The following is a 19,671-nucleotide window of genomic DNA, read 5'->3' on the forward strand; positions in this document are numbered from 1 at the left end:
TGTTAGTCTTATGCACACCCCTTCAAGTAAAGTATTACCAATAGGCCTAAATAAAACGAAGAAAACTACTCAAGAATGCTCTCACCTGACCAAACTTCTGATAGATGACTCCAAACTTGAAAGTGTTGTTCAATTCGTGCTCATCAAAACTGACGATCAGTTGCGAGGCCTTGGGAGAAAACAAAAAGTGAGCAAAAGCGCCCGCAGGGGTAAATATGTATGTCAGTGCCTTTCCATAATTCAGGCGTTTGTGTTTGCCATGCAAAGCCTTGAGATGGCCTCTCTCAAGCCTTCTCTCTATGTGGTTCAGGCACACCAAGCAGTGTAAAGCAGATGGATTTGTGAGTCCCCTGGAGCATGGGAACATTTTAATTCAGATGACTTGGGTACTAGGGTGAGACGGAGCAAAGCGCAGCCCTATTTCACCCTGACGCCTGGAGTAGGTAAGTCACAGATGGAGTGAGAAACAGAGAAACGCTCACCCTGGGGTAGAGGACGGGGTTGAACTTTAGACCCGTGACATCATCGCAGAGCAGCTGAAACACACAGGACACATCTGATGTGAGCATCTTGCATCTTTTGAGTGGATTGAGGGAAGTTCAAAGGAGGTCTGCCAAGTATGTGTTCTTAAGAAACTTTTTGAGAATGTGTGTCCTCATGCACTTTAAAAGTTTGATTTCAGTTGGACTAGAACAATAACTATAACAATAAGAAAAAATATACACTGTAAAAAATATGATTTTTGATATGATCAATAAGTTATGAAAACATATGTTTTTACATTGCTTTAACTCATCAAAATAACTAAGTTAAGCAATTTTTTTAGATTTTTTGATCTTTTTTCAGATAAGTTATACAAGATTAAATTTTTAAGTCGGTTGAAATGACTTAAACATTCAAGTTGGTTACTTAAAAATTGTATTAAGATTAGGGTTTGCCATCACAGACATAAATTACATTTTAAAATATATTAACATGAAAAATGTTCTTGTTTGTTCTTATATTGTTCTTGAAAAATGTTATGTTTTTGTAGAAAAACATATTGAATGTGGATTTTTGTTAAATATAGAATATTTTCTTTATTTTTGTTTTTAAAAGGCCAGATTGTTAAGCAAAAACAGCCAAGAAGCATTCAGGGTGCATGGGAACTTCTTCAAAGTATAGTGGCACCTCATACAATTATTTAGAGGATGCCAAAGTCTGCAAAGCTGTTATGAAGGCAATGGAACAATCTAAAAGACAGTTTTAATCAGTTTGGTCACTGGATATTTTTATTTATGTTATATATAATGAATTTTGACTGGCCTTGCCAATACACACCTTTGCTATCTGTGGTACACTTGGTAACTGAAGGAGTCCTTCAAGTGGGATCCGCTCATGAAGGGTCTTTGTTTTTGACCTAGAAAACGACACCCAAGAATAAATGCTCAGCTAATTACTGTGACAATACAGGCCTACCTAGCTATGATGACTATACCAGAGTTTCAATATGTGTTGGGGTGTGTGATGTTTATGGTGGATGTGGCACCTGAGCATGATGCGGAGCGACTCCTGTCCGTCTACTTCCTCATACTTCAGAGACATGATGAGGTGTCCCATACTACTGGCTGTGCAGTAATAGTTCATGTGCTCCTGGGAAAGGTGTTTACACAGGAGTCATTACACAGGTTGCTTCCTCACAAATTTGAATATGGTTCATTTTCCAATAGACTGATTTTTAATTTCAAGCGTGCCTTGTTCAAATCAAGGTCTCTGTGACACAGACAGAAGTTCTGATACCGAAATGTAGAGCACAAAATGTTCGCGCCATCACACTTCATGTCCAGTGTTATGACAAATTGTGAGTGAATATCACCTCAGACGGGACACTTACTTGTACTGTAGCTGAAAGGCCATATATTGAAATTGTGTGGCCGTGGTAAAAACATAAAATCTACATATGGGTACTTTTGGCTCTGTGGACTTACAGTATAGAAAATAAACATACTGTCGGCAATAACAAATGAATCCTGACCTTGCCCAGAAAGTGTTTGCGGTAAGCGCGTGAAGTGTTGTTACACTCCAGCCTGTAGCTGGAACCTCCTCCTCCTCCACTAGGACTAAGACCATCATCCTCCTCCTCACAGAAGCTGCTGTCTGAGGACGTGGGCGTCCCGACTGGAGCCTCGGGATCCTCAATCCAGTATCCACCAAACTGAGGTAAAATGACCTGAGGGTAGGGACCACCCTTCTCCAGGACCTACACAGCCAATATGAAGAAAAATAAAGGGTCAGCAAAGTCATTTTGATTTCACATACTGTATATAACCTAATAACTTATAATAACCTAATATAATAACTTTATGCTTTAATAGCTTGATAATGTTATATAAATATATCTTACTATTATATAAATAAATATACACTACCACTGAAAAGTTTGGGGTCTCTTAAACTCACAAAGGCTGTATTTATTTGATCAACAATAAAGTAAAAACAGCCATATTGTGAAAGTTTAGGTAACACTTTATTTTACTATAAGTAACTTTGCAACTACATGTCAACTAACTGTCATTAGAGTATTGGTAGGCAATTTGCTAACACTTTATTTTAATGGTCCGCCAACATACACTCTACTAACTAAAAGTAACTTTGCAACTGCATATCTATCAACTTATTCTACCTACCCGAACAGTCTACTAATACTCTAATGAGAGTCACTTTTGATCCATTTCATGTGTAATTTTAAACGATTAATAGCAATATTGATGTTATTAATGAATAGTGTAAGAAAAACTGAACTTGGATCAACTGAGATATGGACAATACCCTCACATTTGCTACTTCTCCCCACTTCCTTCCCTTTACACATTCTCCTCTTCACTCAGTTCACTTAAAAAGATTATTCAAAAATTATAAATGTTCAATGTCAAGTGAATTAACAGTAATGTTGGGTATAATTTAAAATGTTTCAGTCAATCTCCACTGAAGTAAACCAAAATGGTAATCAGGGTTTAGAGATACTTTGCTTACTGGGTGTCCACTTTTTCCCAGGGTCCTTCATCCAAACTACCTCCTGTTCCTCGATAAGGTGTGTCTATAACTCTAGTCAAAACTCTAAGCCCGTAATTCTGAATGTCCTTGGATGCACACCATTATGTATTTTTCTAATGTCAGGTATGCATCTTTTACTCTTTATTTCTGGGCATTTGATGTTATGGTATTAATTATCTTTGAATTGATTATGTAATTTGCATGATACCTTTACCTGGCTGATAATAAATTTGGATTTATTCTGACTTACATGAAATTCTTAATTCTAGTAGATAAATCCATAAAATCACAATTCTACGCTCAGGTTAGTAAACTAACTGAAATCCAGCTTAGGTTGAGCAGAGATTAGAGTTTTAGAGATCCGACTACATCGGCATTAGTCGTGTATACTTAGACTGTAGAGTCTAATAATGGGTTTTCCGTTTAGAACAACAGAGTGTTGTTAGACCAATCTAAATAGCGGTGAGCCTAAAAGAACTTAAAGAGCAATTTCTATCTGCTTTAAACAACAACAACACAATTGGAATAAATTAATGTTCTTAAGTTGATTCAGAAATATTAAATTACATTTTTGACTCCAATAAAACCAGTTATTTTAGATTATATCATTTAAGGTTACCACATTTTTCTGTGTAGAGGAGTATATGAGATTTGTTGAGCTTGAGCTTAGCAATCATTTTGCAAACATATCTAAATGCAGAACACAGTGATTGACCAATCAGAATCAAGTATTCCAGAGAGCTGTATAATAAATAGAGACAATCTGTTCCTTTCGGTCCTAAAACACTTATAGGCTTGATTTTTAATGTGTTTGTGTGTATGTGTGTGCGCGCACAAGGACTCACATCCTCAATCCGTGGGTAAGGGATGTAGTCATCCTGTAGGAGAGAGAAATAAATATGATCTTAGGATAACAACGTAGAGCCAACTGCACAAATTACAGTCTGTTTATTGCAATAAAAGCATCCCAAGAGCAGGATAGAGAAATAATATCAACAACACAATATGACTGATAAAAACAAAACAAAAACAAAATAACAGCAGCTGCAACAAAAAAAGGTATCTGATTATTCTCTGCTTGCATTCCTATAATTATATATGAGCTATAAAGGTTTCAAGTCTGCATTTGGACTCTTTGGTAACGTCAGATGGCCATCAACACTGAGCCTAAATGTACAAAAACACTTCAAAATGATTGATGTGTACTGATGTTGTAAAAAATCCAGAAGAAAAGACTGAAGAAGAACATATACATGCACAACTCTCCCACTCACACGCATGCACTTACAGACACAAACTACACAAACACATTCAGAATACCAGCCCAACCTTGATTCTCTTAGTCTCCTCAGTTTTGGGAATCTGCCGTGTCCAGGTAAGCAGAAGGGATTGGAAGAGGGAGAATGCATGACACACTAAAACATGTATCCCTGGTTGCCAAATAAGCTCCACAAATCCAGCATCTATGTTCATAGTCAACTCTGTTTTCCACCATTTTAAATTGTTTTAATAACACTATGGTGTCTGGCTAATATCAAGATATTTGGTAAAAAAAACTGTGGTTCCCTTTCGAGAACATCCACTTCGTATTGCGTAGCTACGCAGTGGGGAAACTCCTTTTCCCCGAATTCTGAAGCTTAAAATGTAAAACGCATTTTGCAGCTGCACAACTAGCACAGTGAGTGTCTGGCTCCCTCATTGGCTGTGCTGTGACAACTGCACATCCAATGGCGCGGGCAGCACCAACATGCTAGCTGTGCAGCTGCACAAATAGCTATGCAATACTCGTTCCCTTACTCTCAGGGAACCGAGGTTACGTTATTAACCAAGTACGTTACCATGGTAAACCGTTTCCTGTTAGTCTAGGCTAGGGAAAACAGATGCCTAGAGATCAATAAAGGCAGTTTGATAAGCTTTATAATGTTTGGCAATATGAGGCGAAAGCTTTTTTTTTAATTTTGCTTCTCAGTTCCTTGTTGCGAATCTGAATATTGGGACATTGATGACACAATTATTTTAATGATTACGAGGTAACTCATTAAACGGAACTGATATATTCCAATTGGGGCTTTATAACACACCATTGACAATCTTCATTTTAGCTGTTACACAGTTAAAGGGGTACTTAATTGCTGGTAAAACGGACTTTCAATAAAACTTGGCTGCCTTTATATTAGAAAGGTACAAATGTTTTGCAAATCGGTGCTACCTGAAAACAGAGGAAAAAAGGCTGCTGTTTTGCCTTTTGACAAATAGGAAAACTGCAACACCCATAATGCACTGGGCATGTTGCTGCCCAAGGCCACTCCCACCAGTCTGCTACAGATTCGCTTACATAATAATATGTAAAATACCGCCTTGCTTTAGTAGGAAATACTTCTTGGCAAACATTTAGTTGTAATGGTGTTGACTTGTACTCTGAATTGTTATAGCGGGAACAATACATTTTAAAGAGTTATACTTTCAGTTTCCAGTGAATGATCCAGCGTGTGTAGCATACATTTTAATTAATTACCTTTATTTAGAAATTAAAATATGAAAAGTCAACATTTTAGAGTAGAATAAAATTAAACAAAAATAATTGAAAAATAGGTTTTACTTCAAATTTGACTCCTGTACAGTTCTTGGAAGTTTGTGGCATTGTTTCCCTTACATATTAGGGGCGTAGGAATGTAATTATAAACAAAATCTTTTTTTAGAAAAAGAAAGTAGGAAAAGGCCAGTTCCTTGGGCTCTGTACATGTCACAGGATGGAGGACTTTCGTATTTGATTGAGAACATCACAAGTGCATGTGATCCATTGGAGAGAGACATCAGCCCTTCAGATAAACCATCGATCTGTTACTCATACAGAGATCTGTTCAAGAAGACTGGGAGCTTTAATAACACCCAATTCAGATACCACACTTCTGCCTCGGCATATTGATCGGCTGGATCATTAGCTACCTGCTGCCCATCATCTACGCACTCTCACAAACATGCACACAATGACAGCACAACTGTTATATAACAGGTCAGTGTGTCCTGTTCCCAGTCTCTCACCCTGTGGGGCTCCTATAAAACCCCCACCCAAAGACTGACCACAGAGAAAAGGTCTAGCCCAAACACTGCGTTTTCAAATGAGCCGAAATGTGTAAGAATTCATTCAGAATAACTGATGATTGGTGGTCCTTAGCCAGCACTCAAGGTCAAAAACATGCTGTGATTATCATATTATTATACAGTAAAATGCTCTTCAGCTTAATTACAAGTTACTGGAGGAATACTGCTATTACAGGAATCAAGAGCGACGTGCACTTATAAAATCATCCGAGTAATGGAGTCTTACCTGCATCCTTTCCAGCATGTCGAAGAACTCCGCCGACTGGGAAAGAAATATAAATTGAGATAAGTCAGTATTTGAATGTCTAAATTTACATAGTTTTGTGGTGATATTTACATCAAACCCATTTGTTATTTTTATTTATTCATTTATTTTATCCTTTTGAGTATGTTTGTTTTTTTCCTGAAAGGAAATTGTAGAAGCCAGACAGAAATATTCCTAAGAACAGGTTAATTTTGACACCACTAATTTTTTTTATTATTACTTTTTGTTTTTCCATTTGAGCAGTAAAGACAATAAAATTCTGTCCAATAAAATGCTCATAATTATGTTCATGTTATGGATGATAAAAGATAGCATTCTCAATTAAATATAAGATAAAATAAAATAAAACTATAATATGGAATTGATTTATTCTGCATCCCTAATAAACAAAAAACTATGAAAAAAATAATTTAAAAAATACAATAAATAAACAAACAAACAAAAAATACATTTTAAAAGCAACATGTAATGGTCACAAAAAAAAAATTCTTGACAGCTATGCTCACTTTGGACATTCTCTCAATCATGAGGTGCATCCTAGGATGGTTTTCAAGTTATATAAAAAAGTTCCCGTGTATTCTGGGCTCTCAATCTTACACACCCAACTCACACAGTCTTGAGGCAAAATTTACATGCCTGATCATATCTAAAATCAAATCAAAAACTAAAGTCTGGATGGAATCCACTGCACATTTTATCATATCATATATCATAAACACTGCAATGTGAGTTGGGTTGAGATATGTTTAATGCATGCTGAATGACAGTAAATGACTCTTTCTCCGCAAAGACTTAAATCATGATACATCTTCAATCTAAATCAAACTTACTGAACCTTTACAGACTCATTTGATAAATGGGCTGTGCAACCATTATGGCTTAAATATTACAAATACACCAGATAGCCTATTTAAAGTATAATTCTTGTCAAGGCCTGAATGGCTTTAATAAAACAACCTCAATTATTCTTGTTAAACTTGCACAATACTTCAGCTGAACTCAAAGTCTCTTACCTCAACAGAGCACCCTTGCTAGTTAAGAGGAAGACCACCCCCCAAAAATAGCATTTTTGTTCAAAATAAATCCCTTTGGTTTAAGGATATTCATATGATCAGACAGCGTAGCAGATGTAGGTGGGACAGAGCAAATGTAGATCGGTTAATGTTTAACCTGCCATGGATCCAAGGGCAACTCGACTTCACAAAGTCAACAAAGTTCAGCCCAGCTGAGGCTTATTTGCCTAAATAACCTTGAGGAATTGAGACCACAACATCAATAGGACGCACAGGGGCAACACCTTAATTCTAAGGCAGAACGCAAAGGCCAAAGAAGGAAACCAGTGAAAGATGTGTACATTTTTGGAAAGGCTTTGAACGTTTTGTAATGCAATGGCCTGTTGATCTTTCTGATTAGATATTGAATATTGAGATTTTTGAGTCAACAGTCCAATGCAGTAGCAGCTCATGACTTTACATTAAGGTAGGGCAGATTGTAGGTCTTGTGTTAAACATTTTGTAAGCTTTATAATCTAATACCTTTGCGTTATTCAGCCTGAAGTTGGCGCTCAAATGTTGATTGACAGGCACACATAGAAAGCTAGTATTGCCTTAAAGGAGTAGTTCACTTTTAAAAAAAAACTTTTGTTGATAATTACTCACCCCCATGTCATCCAAGATGTCCATGTCATTCTTTCTTCAGTCGAAAAGAAATTTAGGTTTTTGATGAGAACATTCCAGGATTTTTCTCCATATACTGGACTTCAATGGGAACCAAACGGTTCAAGGTCCAAAAGACAGTTTCAGTGCAAACTGTCTTATCAAGTGAAACGATCACTCGTTAAAAAACAAAAAACAAAACAAAGTTTAAGTTTTATAGGCTCAAATGGTCAAATCAAAATGAACAATTCTTTTTCCGACTCAATTCGTTTATTTCATTCGTTGAAGGAACCAAATGACTCGAAAAAAGATTTGTTCATTTTAATGAACGAGTTCGAACAGGAGAGTCACGAACGTGCATCACAGAACAGAGCAAGGCGACCATTTGAGCTTATAAAACTTAAACTTTGTTATTTTTTTTTTAAATGACTGATCGTTTCGCTTGATAAGACCCTTATTCATCGCCTGGAATCGTTTAAAGCCCTTTGAACAGTTTGCACTGAAACTGTCTTTTAGACTGTTTGGTTCCCACTGAAGTCCATTATATGGAGAAAAATCCTGGAATGTTTTCTTGAAAAACCTTAATTTCTTTTCGACTGAAGAAAGACATGGACATCTTGGATGACATGGGGGTGAGTAAATTATCAGCAAAAGTTTTTTTTTAAAAAAGTGAACTACTCCTTTAATATAGTATTTATTGCCTCAATTCAATAAGGAAAAGAAAGTCATGTCTGTTCTCAGAATATAATGAAAAAAAAAACAGAACTATATAAAGGCTATTTCATAAGAGCATGTTTAAATGCTTTACACTTGCATTAATTAGGAAGAACAGACATTCCAACTAGTTGATAGCACACGTACATCACAGAGACGTCTATTTGATGTGTGTAATTACATCTGGAAGATGTATTTTTTTAGTGTTTTGCGCATCTGCAATACGTTTCCTGTCAAATGTCAAATAGACGTTTAAAAAATGTCTTTAAGATGTCTATGATTTAGAATGTATGTAAAACTGACACATTAAAGACTTCTATCAGATGTTAGTAAACAGCAGATGCTTTCCAGATGAAGTGATCTTTAACAGACCGTCTTTAATGATTTTGCAGACGTACGTGTGCTATCTTACTGACATGAAGCAGACTAATGTACACTGAAGCGGATTCATATCGTCTTGATTTGGAGCGAGATTTACGCAAGGTAACGCGGAAAGCGGGGCAGTTTGAAATCTACCCAAATGGCTCTAAATTAGAGCGTGCTGCAGTTTTACATTGGAAACCTGTGGGGCGCTGTAGAGCACACACAGGCACCATCTTTTCCGACTAGTGTCATGATAAATGCCCGCCTTAGCCACTTAAAATAATCAAGAAAATGATCATCATAATGCTGAACACAGTTTTATTATTCATTCAGTTCTATAGAGGTCTGTTTAGGATGAATATTTTGCCCCACCTGCCCTTACAGTTGACAAGTAGATCAAATTAAATATAAGCACATCAGAGCTACATGATAAAACATTCACATAAGTCTTAAATTATGCCTGTGGTGTCATCATAAGGAATAAAGAGACAAAGCTTATCTGCCATGACAACCTGCTAGTTTCAATGTTGTCTCAAGATTAACAGGATCTTTGAAGCTTCACCCAAAATACAATGAACTGAGTGACATTCTCGAGCAGACATAAGAAGTTCTTGATAGTTGATAAAACACATTTAAACCTGATTTATAATGACTCAAAATGGTTTGGTAACACTTTACGGTGAGGTAATACATTACATTTATATAAATTAAAGTTTCTACATGTATGAATACATTTTTAACATTTCAGGTAGTATGAGTTAACATTACACCATGTTATATGTGTGTGTGTGTGTGTGTGTGTGTGTGTGTGTGTGTGTGTGTGTCTGCGTATGTGTACATATATTGACTTTTAAAAGACCCCTTAAAGCATGCAGTGGGTTTGGTGGGGGGGAGTCTGGTTTAAATGAATGGGGGAAGTCACATGAGAGGAGGAAATGTGTCCACCTCACTATGATGGGATACGATTGGTTTGTGCTCTAAATCCAGCCTTTTCATTCATGTTCCGTGCTTGCGAATCAGTCTGAATGAACAATTTAAATGAGTTAATGGGAAGACTAATGAACAACTAACTCCACCACTTTAGATATCCCAGCTTTAAGTCACATCAAAATCAAACTTGAAATGGCCTGAAAACATGATAACTGTGGGGTTTTTGGTGAGCAATTAGCTTGGAGAAATTAAAGATAATTTTTTGTTTCTGTGATAGGCTATATTATATTGTTTAAATAATGTTTAAACTGTTAATTTCTTAAGTAATTATTTTGGAAAAAATGTAAAAATGCTTAAGAAAAGTTGATGATGTTCATACTTGGTTTTAATAAATAGAACATTAATTACATAGTATATGTAAAAATGCAATACAGAAGTGTCTTGTTTTAATGTAATGTTTCACCAGTAAAATGTGACAACATTACAGTAACTGTAACTGGGACATGAATTTACATTTGATTTATTTAAATAAAAATAAAAAACTGTGAGGACTTTGCTTCCTTGTTTCAGAACACTACTGCAGGCAACTGATATTATGTAACATTTCAAGTTGTATGGCGTTAACATTAGATAAATCCTCCATTTATTGGTCCCATTCATTTTCATTGTAAGTGCCTAACTGCAACCTAGATTTTTGCAGGAAAAGCCAGATCTATTTTTTGAGGTAATCAATATAACGCAACAATGGCTTGAACTTAAACTTAAAGGCAAAACTTAATCCTGGAATATTCTTTTAATATGCCTTAGATTAATAAATGCAAAGAAAAATGATAATTATACCAAATGTATTAGCAAATTTTAACAAATTGAACCTTTACTTGAATATGCCAAGATATATTTTGACTAAGTAGGTATAAATTGATACACAAACAGTGAGGTAATATGTGCATCTGACCCTCTTGTCCAGTACTGGCTAATAAACAGATATTACATAAAGATCTTCACAAAGACACACTAGAATGAATGAATAAAGCTTGATCAATAAGAAACACACATCCAGGCTAATACCTCTCACATTCTGTTTCCCCCGTCACAGTGTGTTATACAGCGATCATACCTCTCTCCTCTGATTAGCTGTGTTCCTCTTTGCAAACACTTTCAGCAGCACAAAACAGGAAGAGGATGGCCAAGTCCGCACCCAAAAACTGGTCCTACCAGTGTGTCTGTACTTATGAGTTAAGTTCTCTCATTCTCTCTGCGTCTTTTGTAGTTCTGCTCTGAATATGACCAACAGCTAAGCCACAGTTCAAGAGAGCTTATCACATCCACACACTCGCTGTCCTCCCTTTCCTCTTTTCTTCTTTAGGCTCTGGGTTTACATTGGGAGTGGCCACTAACTGTGTGAACAAAACATAATTATAGATCTTAAAAAGACACGTACACATACAGTTTAATATGTTCTTACTAACTGCATTGTGTTTACACCCAAACACAGGTGTTAATTGAGTCTTTGCACATTGTGGGAGTGTTTATAGTGTGGTGTGTGTGTGTGTTTGTGTATGTCTCTCAGGTGGTTTTGGCTACATTGTGTGGACCAAATGTCCCTACAAGGAGAGCTAAACCTAAAAAGAGGTACAGTACATTGTGTTTTCTGCAAACATTTCCCAATGTATAATAAAGTGACTCTCTAAGGACAAGGTTAGAACGGGGAAAAAACTGGCTATGTGAGTTTTATATGACAAATATACTTTAGGATTAGTGCAGTACAAACTAAAACTAGATTTCGGGAAGATATTTTTTAATGATTTTGAAATCCCTTATGCTCACCAAGGCATATTTCATTTATACGATCAAATGTACGGTAAAATAGTAATATCTGTTTTCTATTTTAAAAGATTTTACAATGCAAGTTATTCATGTTATAGCAAAAGCAGAATTTTCAGCTTCATTACTCCAGTCTTGTCACATGATCCTTCAGAAATCATTCTAATATGATGTTTCTGTGCTCATTCCTTATTATTTGTGCTGCTGATTTTTGTGTGTGTGTGTGTGTGGGGGGGGGGGGGGGGCAATGACATTTCTTTCAGTATTTTTTGAGGAATATAAATGTACTGTATTAACATTAAAGGTCTGTACTGTCACTTTAGATTATTTTTGTGCATCATTACAAAATAAAAGCCTTATTTCCTTTTAAAAAATAAATAAATAATAATTACTGACCCCAAACTTTTGACCTTCAAATGGTCTTCATTTCCTGTTTACACTTCTTGGCTTCAGGGTCTATACAACCCCAACAATTGATTGAGTAATTGTACAATTGTATCATTTTTTTGTTTGTTTATTTCTCATCTATTCATTAATGCTGTGTTTTTGGAGATAGTACTTTTGTATCCATATACCACACAATTCCTCAACTACACCATTTTATTATGATGCATTGCATTTATGCTCTAGTACTAGGCCTTCATTTCTGTGTAAAAATTTTCAGATTTATGCCAGATTTTTTTTTTTTTTTGACACATAAAGAAAATATATTTAGTTTTTTTTTCACATTTCCCATTCATTTCAATGTGGGGTCATATTGACCCCGAAGACCAGAAGTGTAAACATTTTTTTTATTCAGAACAACCGAATAAAGCCCAGTTTTTTTGTGTGTGTATAGATAGATAATGTATGGAAAAGTCACAAAGTCTTATTCCACTGAGATGAAGGGAACCTTTTTTTTATTAAGTAAAAGTCGTTTGGGGTCGTATAGACCCCATAACCCGATTGAGGGCTACCCAGGCCAGTACCTTCATGTCATTTCATATTTTCATGACTTCTTTTCTTATGTGAAACAAAAGAAGATTGAAGAACGTTTGATTTCAACAATTTGTCCATACAATGAAAATCAATGGTGTCAAAATAACATCGGACCCCATTAAATGTTATAGTCTAGGCCGCTAAACCATTTAAGTGAATGATGACAGAATTAACAAGATGCGCACAAGAGAGGCAAATAAATTTAAATTCTTTGAAAAAAAAAAAGCAGGTGATAATGAAACACCTGACCTTAATAAATATCGAGTATAATGTTCGACTAGTTCTTCAGACATTTAATCAGTCCGTATGAGAAATTATCTACATAATTAAAGCACTGGCTAACAGGATCATGACCTCTGAGTTCGACTTCATGTCTTCTCATCTTAATATCACACCTGACACCTCGGCCTTTCGCCCTGCCTTCCCACATAAACGCCCACCTCTCTCCCTCCTCTTCTGATTTTTTCAGCGTTTCATCTCAAGGTGACACCGACTGTGCTCCGCTCACGCCGCACAATCCATCTCTGAACTCTGTACCACTTTTAAACAAGACAGAAAATCTTTCCAGACCCTCTTGAGGCTGTTGCACATATAACAGAGATGATGATACTGTGCGATCTCAATGGGACCTTAATGCTCCGAAGAAAATGGATTTCTCAGTCCAAATGAATTAGAATTACATTTAGAGGTAACCTTGAATGAAAAGCTTTACCTCAAACACACCGCATGTACCTTCACAGACAGGACCGCAGGTTAATGTGCATGTCTAAGTCAGTTAGAGACATTATGTAAGAGCATGTTGGCATTTCAGTAGAGAAATGAGGGTCATTTTATATAGCACGCTACAAAGGGCATTCTCACTTTCTCAGGCTATCACGCTAATAGAGGTTAATTTAGTAATAAAGATGTGGCTGAAAGATGAATGCACCAGATTTCAGCTAACAGCAGATAGTAGAGCGATGCTTGTGTTGTTGTGTGTGAATGTGGGACCACAGCACTCACCTTCATGGTGGGTGGTGCAGTGCGGGGAGGTGAGGGTGGACATTCTCCCAGAGGCACACTGGAGATGGTCAGCAGCTCTTGTTTCCTGCAAAACACACAAACACACGCAGTTAGATTGAGAAACGGTCAGCAACACACTATGAAGAAGACTAGCAGTTTTTCACAGAGGATATTTAGTTTTGCATATTTGAGTGGAAACCATTATAAAACAGGATTTTTTAAAAGAAGGAGTGAAAAAAAACGAAGGAAAAATATAGATTAAAACACATGTGCAAAGTGCTTAGAAATGCGCCCTTTATATCTAGGTTTTGAAAAACGTTTTTTCTTCATGTTGGTTTGAAAGAGTTTACTGAAAAGAACATGGTTTTGCCTCCAGAGACTACGGTGAAAGACTGCAGGATAGAAAAACCCACTAACATCAATTCTTCTGTTTGCATTGGTATCTGCACAGAGACATAACAAGAACAACTAAGAGCAGCCAGCCCTGCAGACAAACTGCTGTAGGTCAAAAAAGAAGAGGGATAAGGAGGACTAAGGAGGGGGGGGGGGGGGGCAAGGTGTAAGTAAAGGCGTAAGTCTCCCAGCAGGAACATGATCGCATTTTAAAAGCAGTTCTTTCTGCCAAAGACAAATGACAGAGGGTCTACTTGGAATCAGAGGTTAAAATTAGTCAGGCAGACAAACTCGGGTCTAGAAATGCAGCTCCTTGCAGACGGTCTCAAGTGAGGGTCCATTAAAATCTTCCCTTACATTACACCTCTGAGGGTCATTAAACTACAAAAACATTGACCAAATGAAGAGCTGTAGCTGGAAAATGCCACATTGATACATATACTGTATGAGGCTGTGAAAGTTTCAATGGAAGATGTAGGAGAGTCATCTCAATTGGAACCAATAACAAACACAATTTAGAAATAATATTTAGTATTTATATCATAATACCACAGTAACCACAAAGGTTATATGCATTTGCAGAGACTTTGACTGTGGAGCTAGATTTAGTCCAACAAAAAAGTTATGATGTAAAATGAAAACGAAATGTATAAGATCCAACACTATTACAAATGAAATGACCAAATTTGTGACATTGATCAGAACCCCCCACCCCCCCCCCACCCAAAAAACGATGGTTATGCTTTACAATAAGGTCCCATTAGTTAATGTCATTTATTGCACCAAGAATGATAACTATAACGATAATGATAAAAACGAAGATATTGTTCTCATGTTAGCTCTCGCGTCGGAAGTTGAGGAAGTGGGGGAAGTGATGTATGCCGTAAAGCGGTCGAATTTTGTAGTTCTTTTTATGCTAGGGTTCCTACCGCACCTCGAAGTAACATAGTGCCAGTAAAAGCAATACAGACAGTGTCAGGCTATGGCAGACCTGTCATTCAATAATTGGAAAATTATTATAAAGGTTGAAAGTTAAATAAAAAATTTTTATTGAAAAAATGTTTAGTTAATTGAATTTTAGTTAAAAAAATGTTTTTTAGCTATTGAGCATTGAGCAAATTGGCTGTTTTTTTGTTTGTTTTTTTGCCTAGAAGGTTTCAGCATGGGTAGTTGTCCTGGAAATTACTAAAATACCACATTTAGCGGAGGGACACAGTCAATAATGTACTTTGTTGATGCGTATATTCCCTTTTCCCCTTTCTGAAATGCATCCAGCACACAGACTCAGACACGTTCACTGAGACTCAAAAGCCACATGTGAGTGTTCGTCTGGATGCCAGCCTTTCCATTGTTAAGGGGAAAATGAGTCTACCCATGACTGCAGCTGCTTGAGGGGACATGCTCCAGAACAGCAGGACTCTTGTTAAAAAAGACCAGTTGTGCTCCAAATTCATGTCTATACTGCACTGCACCTTTTTTCCAGCTGGGTCACCAGAACAATGCCAGCTGCTGCTATGGATCTAGTCAAGAAGAGGACAAACAGATGGACAACAGCAGAGGCTGACGTCAAAGTTATGGGACCAATCCCAATACCAGTCTACAAGTTTTTTTTTTTTTTTTTTTCCAACAAGGATAAACATGGCTTGTGCGGACAGACCTCACTATTTGTTTTGTGAGGTGAACTGAGAAACCATAGAAATTCAAGACACATTTAGAAACCAAATACTAATACCATAAAAGTTTTTTTTAAAGCAATGGGACCATAACAGGAAATCCTTCACACACATTATAAACATGTTACAATCAGAAATGCATATGCGCTGCTTTCACAAGCAGTCTGCAACCGGTGTAGCTTTAGAAGCAATGTATTGCTGATCAGCATTTTGACATGTCTAATGACTCATTGCTGATGTAACTGCATCACTGACTAGGCCTACATCACTATCACTTTGCATGAGCCTGTATGCGGTTAATTCACTGAATATAACAAACAAACACCTAGCTGAAAATAGATTTTTTTTGTAAAATGTAATCTGTTTAATGGGGTCATGAGCTGGCTTTATTATATTGTTACCTGAGGTCAACTTATGACGTTCGCTTGGTTTTTACATTCAAAAACATTAAAATGAATAAGTAATAGGCTATTTTCTACCCTAGTTTTGAGCCTGGCTCAAAAACGCTCGGTTTTTGAGCTCGCACTGAAGACTTGGAAGTAAACGCCCACTGCTGTGAGTGGATAACAGTTTTGCATATTATAATGAGTTTCAACTCACTTGTCGATGCACGTAAGGGAAATTGTTATGAAAACGCCCGATGTTGTAAAATGGCAACCGGAGTGATTCGCCTATACATGTTCGACTTTTTTAAGTTAGATCAACTGATGACTTCTTACAGTGTAATAATTTGTGAAATTATTTGTGAGGCTGAGAGGTTTGCTGTGCTGTGCACAATAAAAAGATGAAGACTTATAAACAGGCTTCTTTGGAAGTTATATGAAACTCTTTCCAGGAACTCTACTGCAGTGTGCGTTTATGACGCTGACTTATGAATAAAGCCTTACAGCAGCCCTGAAACACAATTAACAACCACAGTAATTCACCGTAATGGCTTTATTAGAATGTTATCAGCTCATAGGGAGAACCGGGAAGTTGTGATATCTCTAGTTGTTCTGCACATGCTGTCTTCCCTCATTTCCAGTCCACAGTTTCATCACCAGGCTGTATGTCTGCCTCTTTAATTAGGCTTGATTCAATACTAATCACATCTGCCCAGTGATTCTGATTATCTAATGTTCTAGCAACATGCCTCATGCTTTGATTACACTCCAGAGAAACAGACAACATACATGCTGTGTAAATATATAAGCTGTCTTGATTCTGATTGGACAGAGGTATAATATTTTTGTAAAAAGACTCCAGGCAACTAATTTTCAAAAAAAAAATAAAAAAAAATAAAAAAGCAGGATCTTCACTATCACTCTGTGACTTCCTCTGGCATAATAAAATAAAATAAATGTGTTTATACATAAATAGTGTTCAAATATTTTAAGTCGTTTTTTTTAAGTACATTTTATGTAAACATTTATTAAGTTACTGAAGATTTCTATTTCAAATAAATGCTGTTCTGCTGATGCTGTTTAAAATTCTTTCTGTTCATCAAAGTATCCTTTAAAAAATATCACGGTTTCTACAAAAATATAAAGCAGCACAACTGTCAGTTTTTTTAAAATTGATAATAATAAGAAATGTTTCTTGAGCAGAATGTGAAGGATCATGTGACACTGAAGACTGGAGTAACGATGCTAAAAATTCAGCTTTGCCAGCACAGGATTTAATTATAACTTAATATATATATATATATATATATATATATATATATATATATATGATATTTTAATATTCTAAAACTACAATAGAACAGAATAGAATAGAATAGTTTGTCCATTTATTCAATGATTTATCAGGAAAGTTCTGATACCCCTGTTAGGTTTTTGTGTGTGTGTGTGTGTGTGTGTGTGTGTGCGCGTGTGTGTGTGTGTGTGTGTGTGTGTGTGTGTGTGAGTGTGTGCGTGTATGATTCTCACATACTAACTATACATTATCACTACAAATTAAATAGGACAAGGCAGTAGACCAGACTAGAGGAAAGGAAATATTGCCTGAGGGCTGAAAATTAAATCCTAATTATAAATGTTATTTTTGACCTTGATAAATACTTATGAAAACCGAAAATGAACTTGATCAGCCCCCCTTTGATGGTTGAAAATGACAAACCACTGTGGTAATGGACTTAATATTCAGCAAATTAGAAAAAAAAACAATGACAAGCAGAACCAATTTTATTGTTACCTATACCAAAGGCACTGTGTTTTTGTTCTGCTCACATAAACTAATTTAATATGATCCCGTCAGGTTCACTCTTTTACATACAGTCCGCGGCCTAAACATTATCTACAAGCTATACGATTATGCAGTTATTATGACGGTGTCAAAGCTCTGCTCATCAACGAACCTGACAGTTCACATGCTGAGGTGCTCTTTTATCATTCTTCCCCAAGCAAGGGATTATGGGAAGCAATACTAGTGTTGTTTAAAAGGATAATGTTTTTCCTTAGATAACTCTCAGAGTGGTCAGAGTGTGGCTTCCTGTTGTACGTTGATATGTTGAGGCTATTTATAGAAAGTGTTAAATGTGGACAGCAGCCAGTGTCCCAAACATGGTGTACCACATAGACATTCAGTCTAACACACACACTGACACACAAAATGAAAATGCCTTGTAATACAAATGTAATTTTGACCAAGTCCGTATGGAGATTTAATTAAGGAATAATTGGTGCTGAAACAACGTTTTAACACATAAAAGGGACAATCGATACTGAGTGCTGTTAAAACCCTCTCTGCTTTTAGACCCTGCTGTGCTAACAAGAATTAGAAAGTCGCTCAATAGGGCTCAATTAAGGCATTCAGTCTTTTTTCTTTGATTTTTTTTTTCCTGTTTAACTTTTGTAAACAAAGTATTAAAGTGCTGGAATAAGGACAAAGTGTTACAACTTTTATTTGATCAAATTCAATGTTATTCCTTCTTAACAGACTACACGAAAATGAACATTCAAAAATAACATTCACAAAAGAGCTGAAAAAGGTCATGCAGGTTCACTGACTAATTCCTAAAACTCCAACAACTAGCAGTTGCCAACCTTGTTAGGATCAATTAATGATGCAATATACAAAGCAGGCTAAATTATGAACCACTAAATCACCTTTTTTTAATAAGAAGCTGGCTAGCCCTTGACTCTTTGCACCTGTTCTCCATTTTACTCTACTTGCCCACCATCTGTAGACAATCAATAACTCACTTAATAAAGCAATTCAGTCACCATTACACATTAGCAAGACTAGCCTTGCTACTATGGCAACTGCACAGAGGTTGACATCCTATATGGCTACCTAACTCTCAGGAGGATGAGAGTAACAATAAAGAGTTCATGAGAAAATGTTATACATTTCCACATTATTTCATTCCTCCTAGAAAAATGGCAAAAATAAAACATTTTCTTTTAACTTTAGTAAAAGCAAGTTCTGAGGATCAAACAAACAATCTAGATGCCACAGTCTGTGGATCAAAATCAAACTCTCTTTACCTGTTACATTCTCTTCTATTTCAAACTGGTTAAAAAAACCCTTCTGGTTCTATTTCATCCCATGCCATAATAAAAAAAATATATTCAAAAAATAAGTATGCTGTAAAAAAAAAGAATAATTAAAAGTTGTAAATAGAACAGATTATTTGAGAAGGCTATGTTTTAATGGGGTCATGAACTGAAAAAAAAATACAATTTTCCTTGATCTTTTCACATATTGAACTATAAAAAATCCTACAAGTTTCAGACCTCAAACTTCCTCATTATCC

At 36.2% G+C, this 19,671-nt stretch overlaps 1 protein-coding gene across 15 annotated transcripts in view; it reads right to left on the reverse strand.

Annotated features, from left to right (window-relative positions):
- The window catches only part of rap1gap2a (RAP1 GTPase activating protein 2a), an 80,748-nt gene that overhangs the window by 12,325 nt on the left and 48,752 nt on the right, over positions 1 to 19,671 (reverse strand). For 7 of the 15 annotated variants that reach the window (XM_089121160.1, XM_039662598.2, XM_039662599.2 and 4 more), the window contains 9 exons: positions 13,867 to 13,951; positions 6,362 to 6,397; positions 4,363 to 4,395; positions 3,879 to 3,911; positions 2,015 to 2,239; positions 1,529 to 1,632; positions 1,321 to 1,399; positions 483 to 536; positions 86 to 169 (listed from right to left, as the gene is read on the reverse strand). In XM_089121160.1, coding sequence (XP_088977286.1) covers positions 86 to 169; positions 483 to 536; positions 1,321 to 1,399; positions 1,529 to 1,632; positions 2,015 to 2,239; positions 3,879 to 3,911; positions 4,363 to 4,395; positions 6,362 to 6,397; positions 13,867 to 13,872 — 654 coding nt within the window. In that variant the 5' untranslated portion in view covers positions 13,873 to 13,951. Of the gene's footprint in view, positions 1 to 85; positions 170 to 482; positions 537 to 1,320; positions 1,400 to 1,528; positions 1,633 to 2,014; positions 2,240 to 3,878; positions 3,912 to 4,362; positions 4,396 to 6,361; positions 6,398 to 7,413; positions 7,543 to 11,130; positions 11,160 to 11,179; positions 11,396 to 13,866; positions 13,952 to 19,671 lie in introns of those variants that run through there. The other 8 variants (XM_089121158.1, XM_039662596.2, XM_039662608.2 and 5 more) reach the window with 6 other exon arrangements.

Source organism: Pimephales promelas, chromosome 16 (genome assembly GCF_988280905.1).
Source record: "Pimephales promelas chromosome 16, fPimPro1.hap1.1, whole genome shotgun sequence".
In the NCBI taxonomy this organism is placed as follows: domain Eukaryota; kingdom Metazoa; phylum Chordata; class Actinopteri; order Cypriniformes; family Leuciscidae; genus Pimephales; species Pimephales promelas.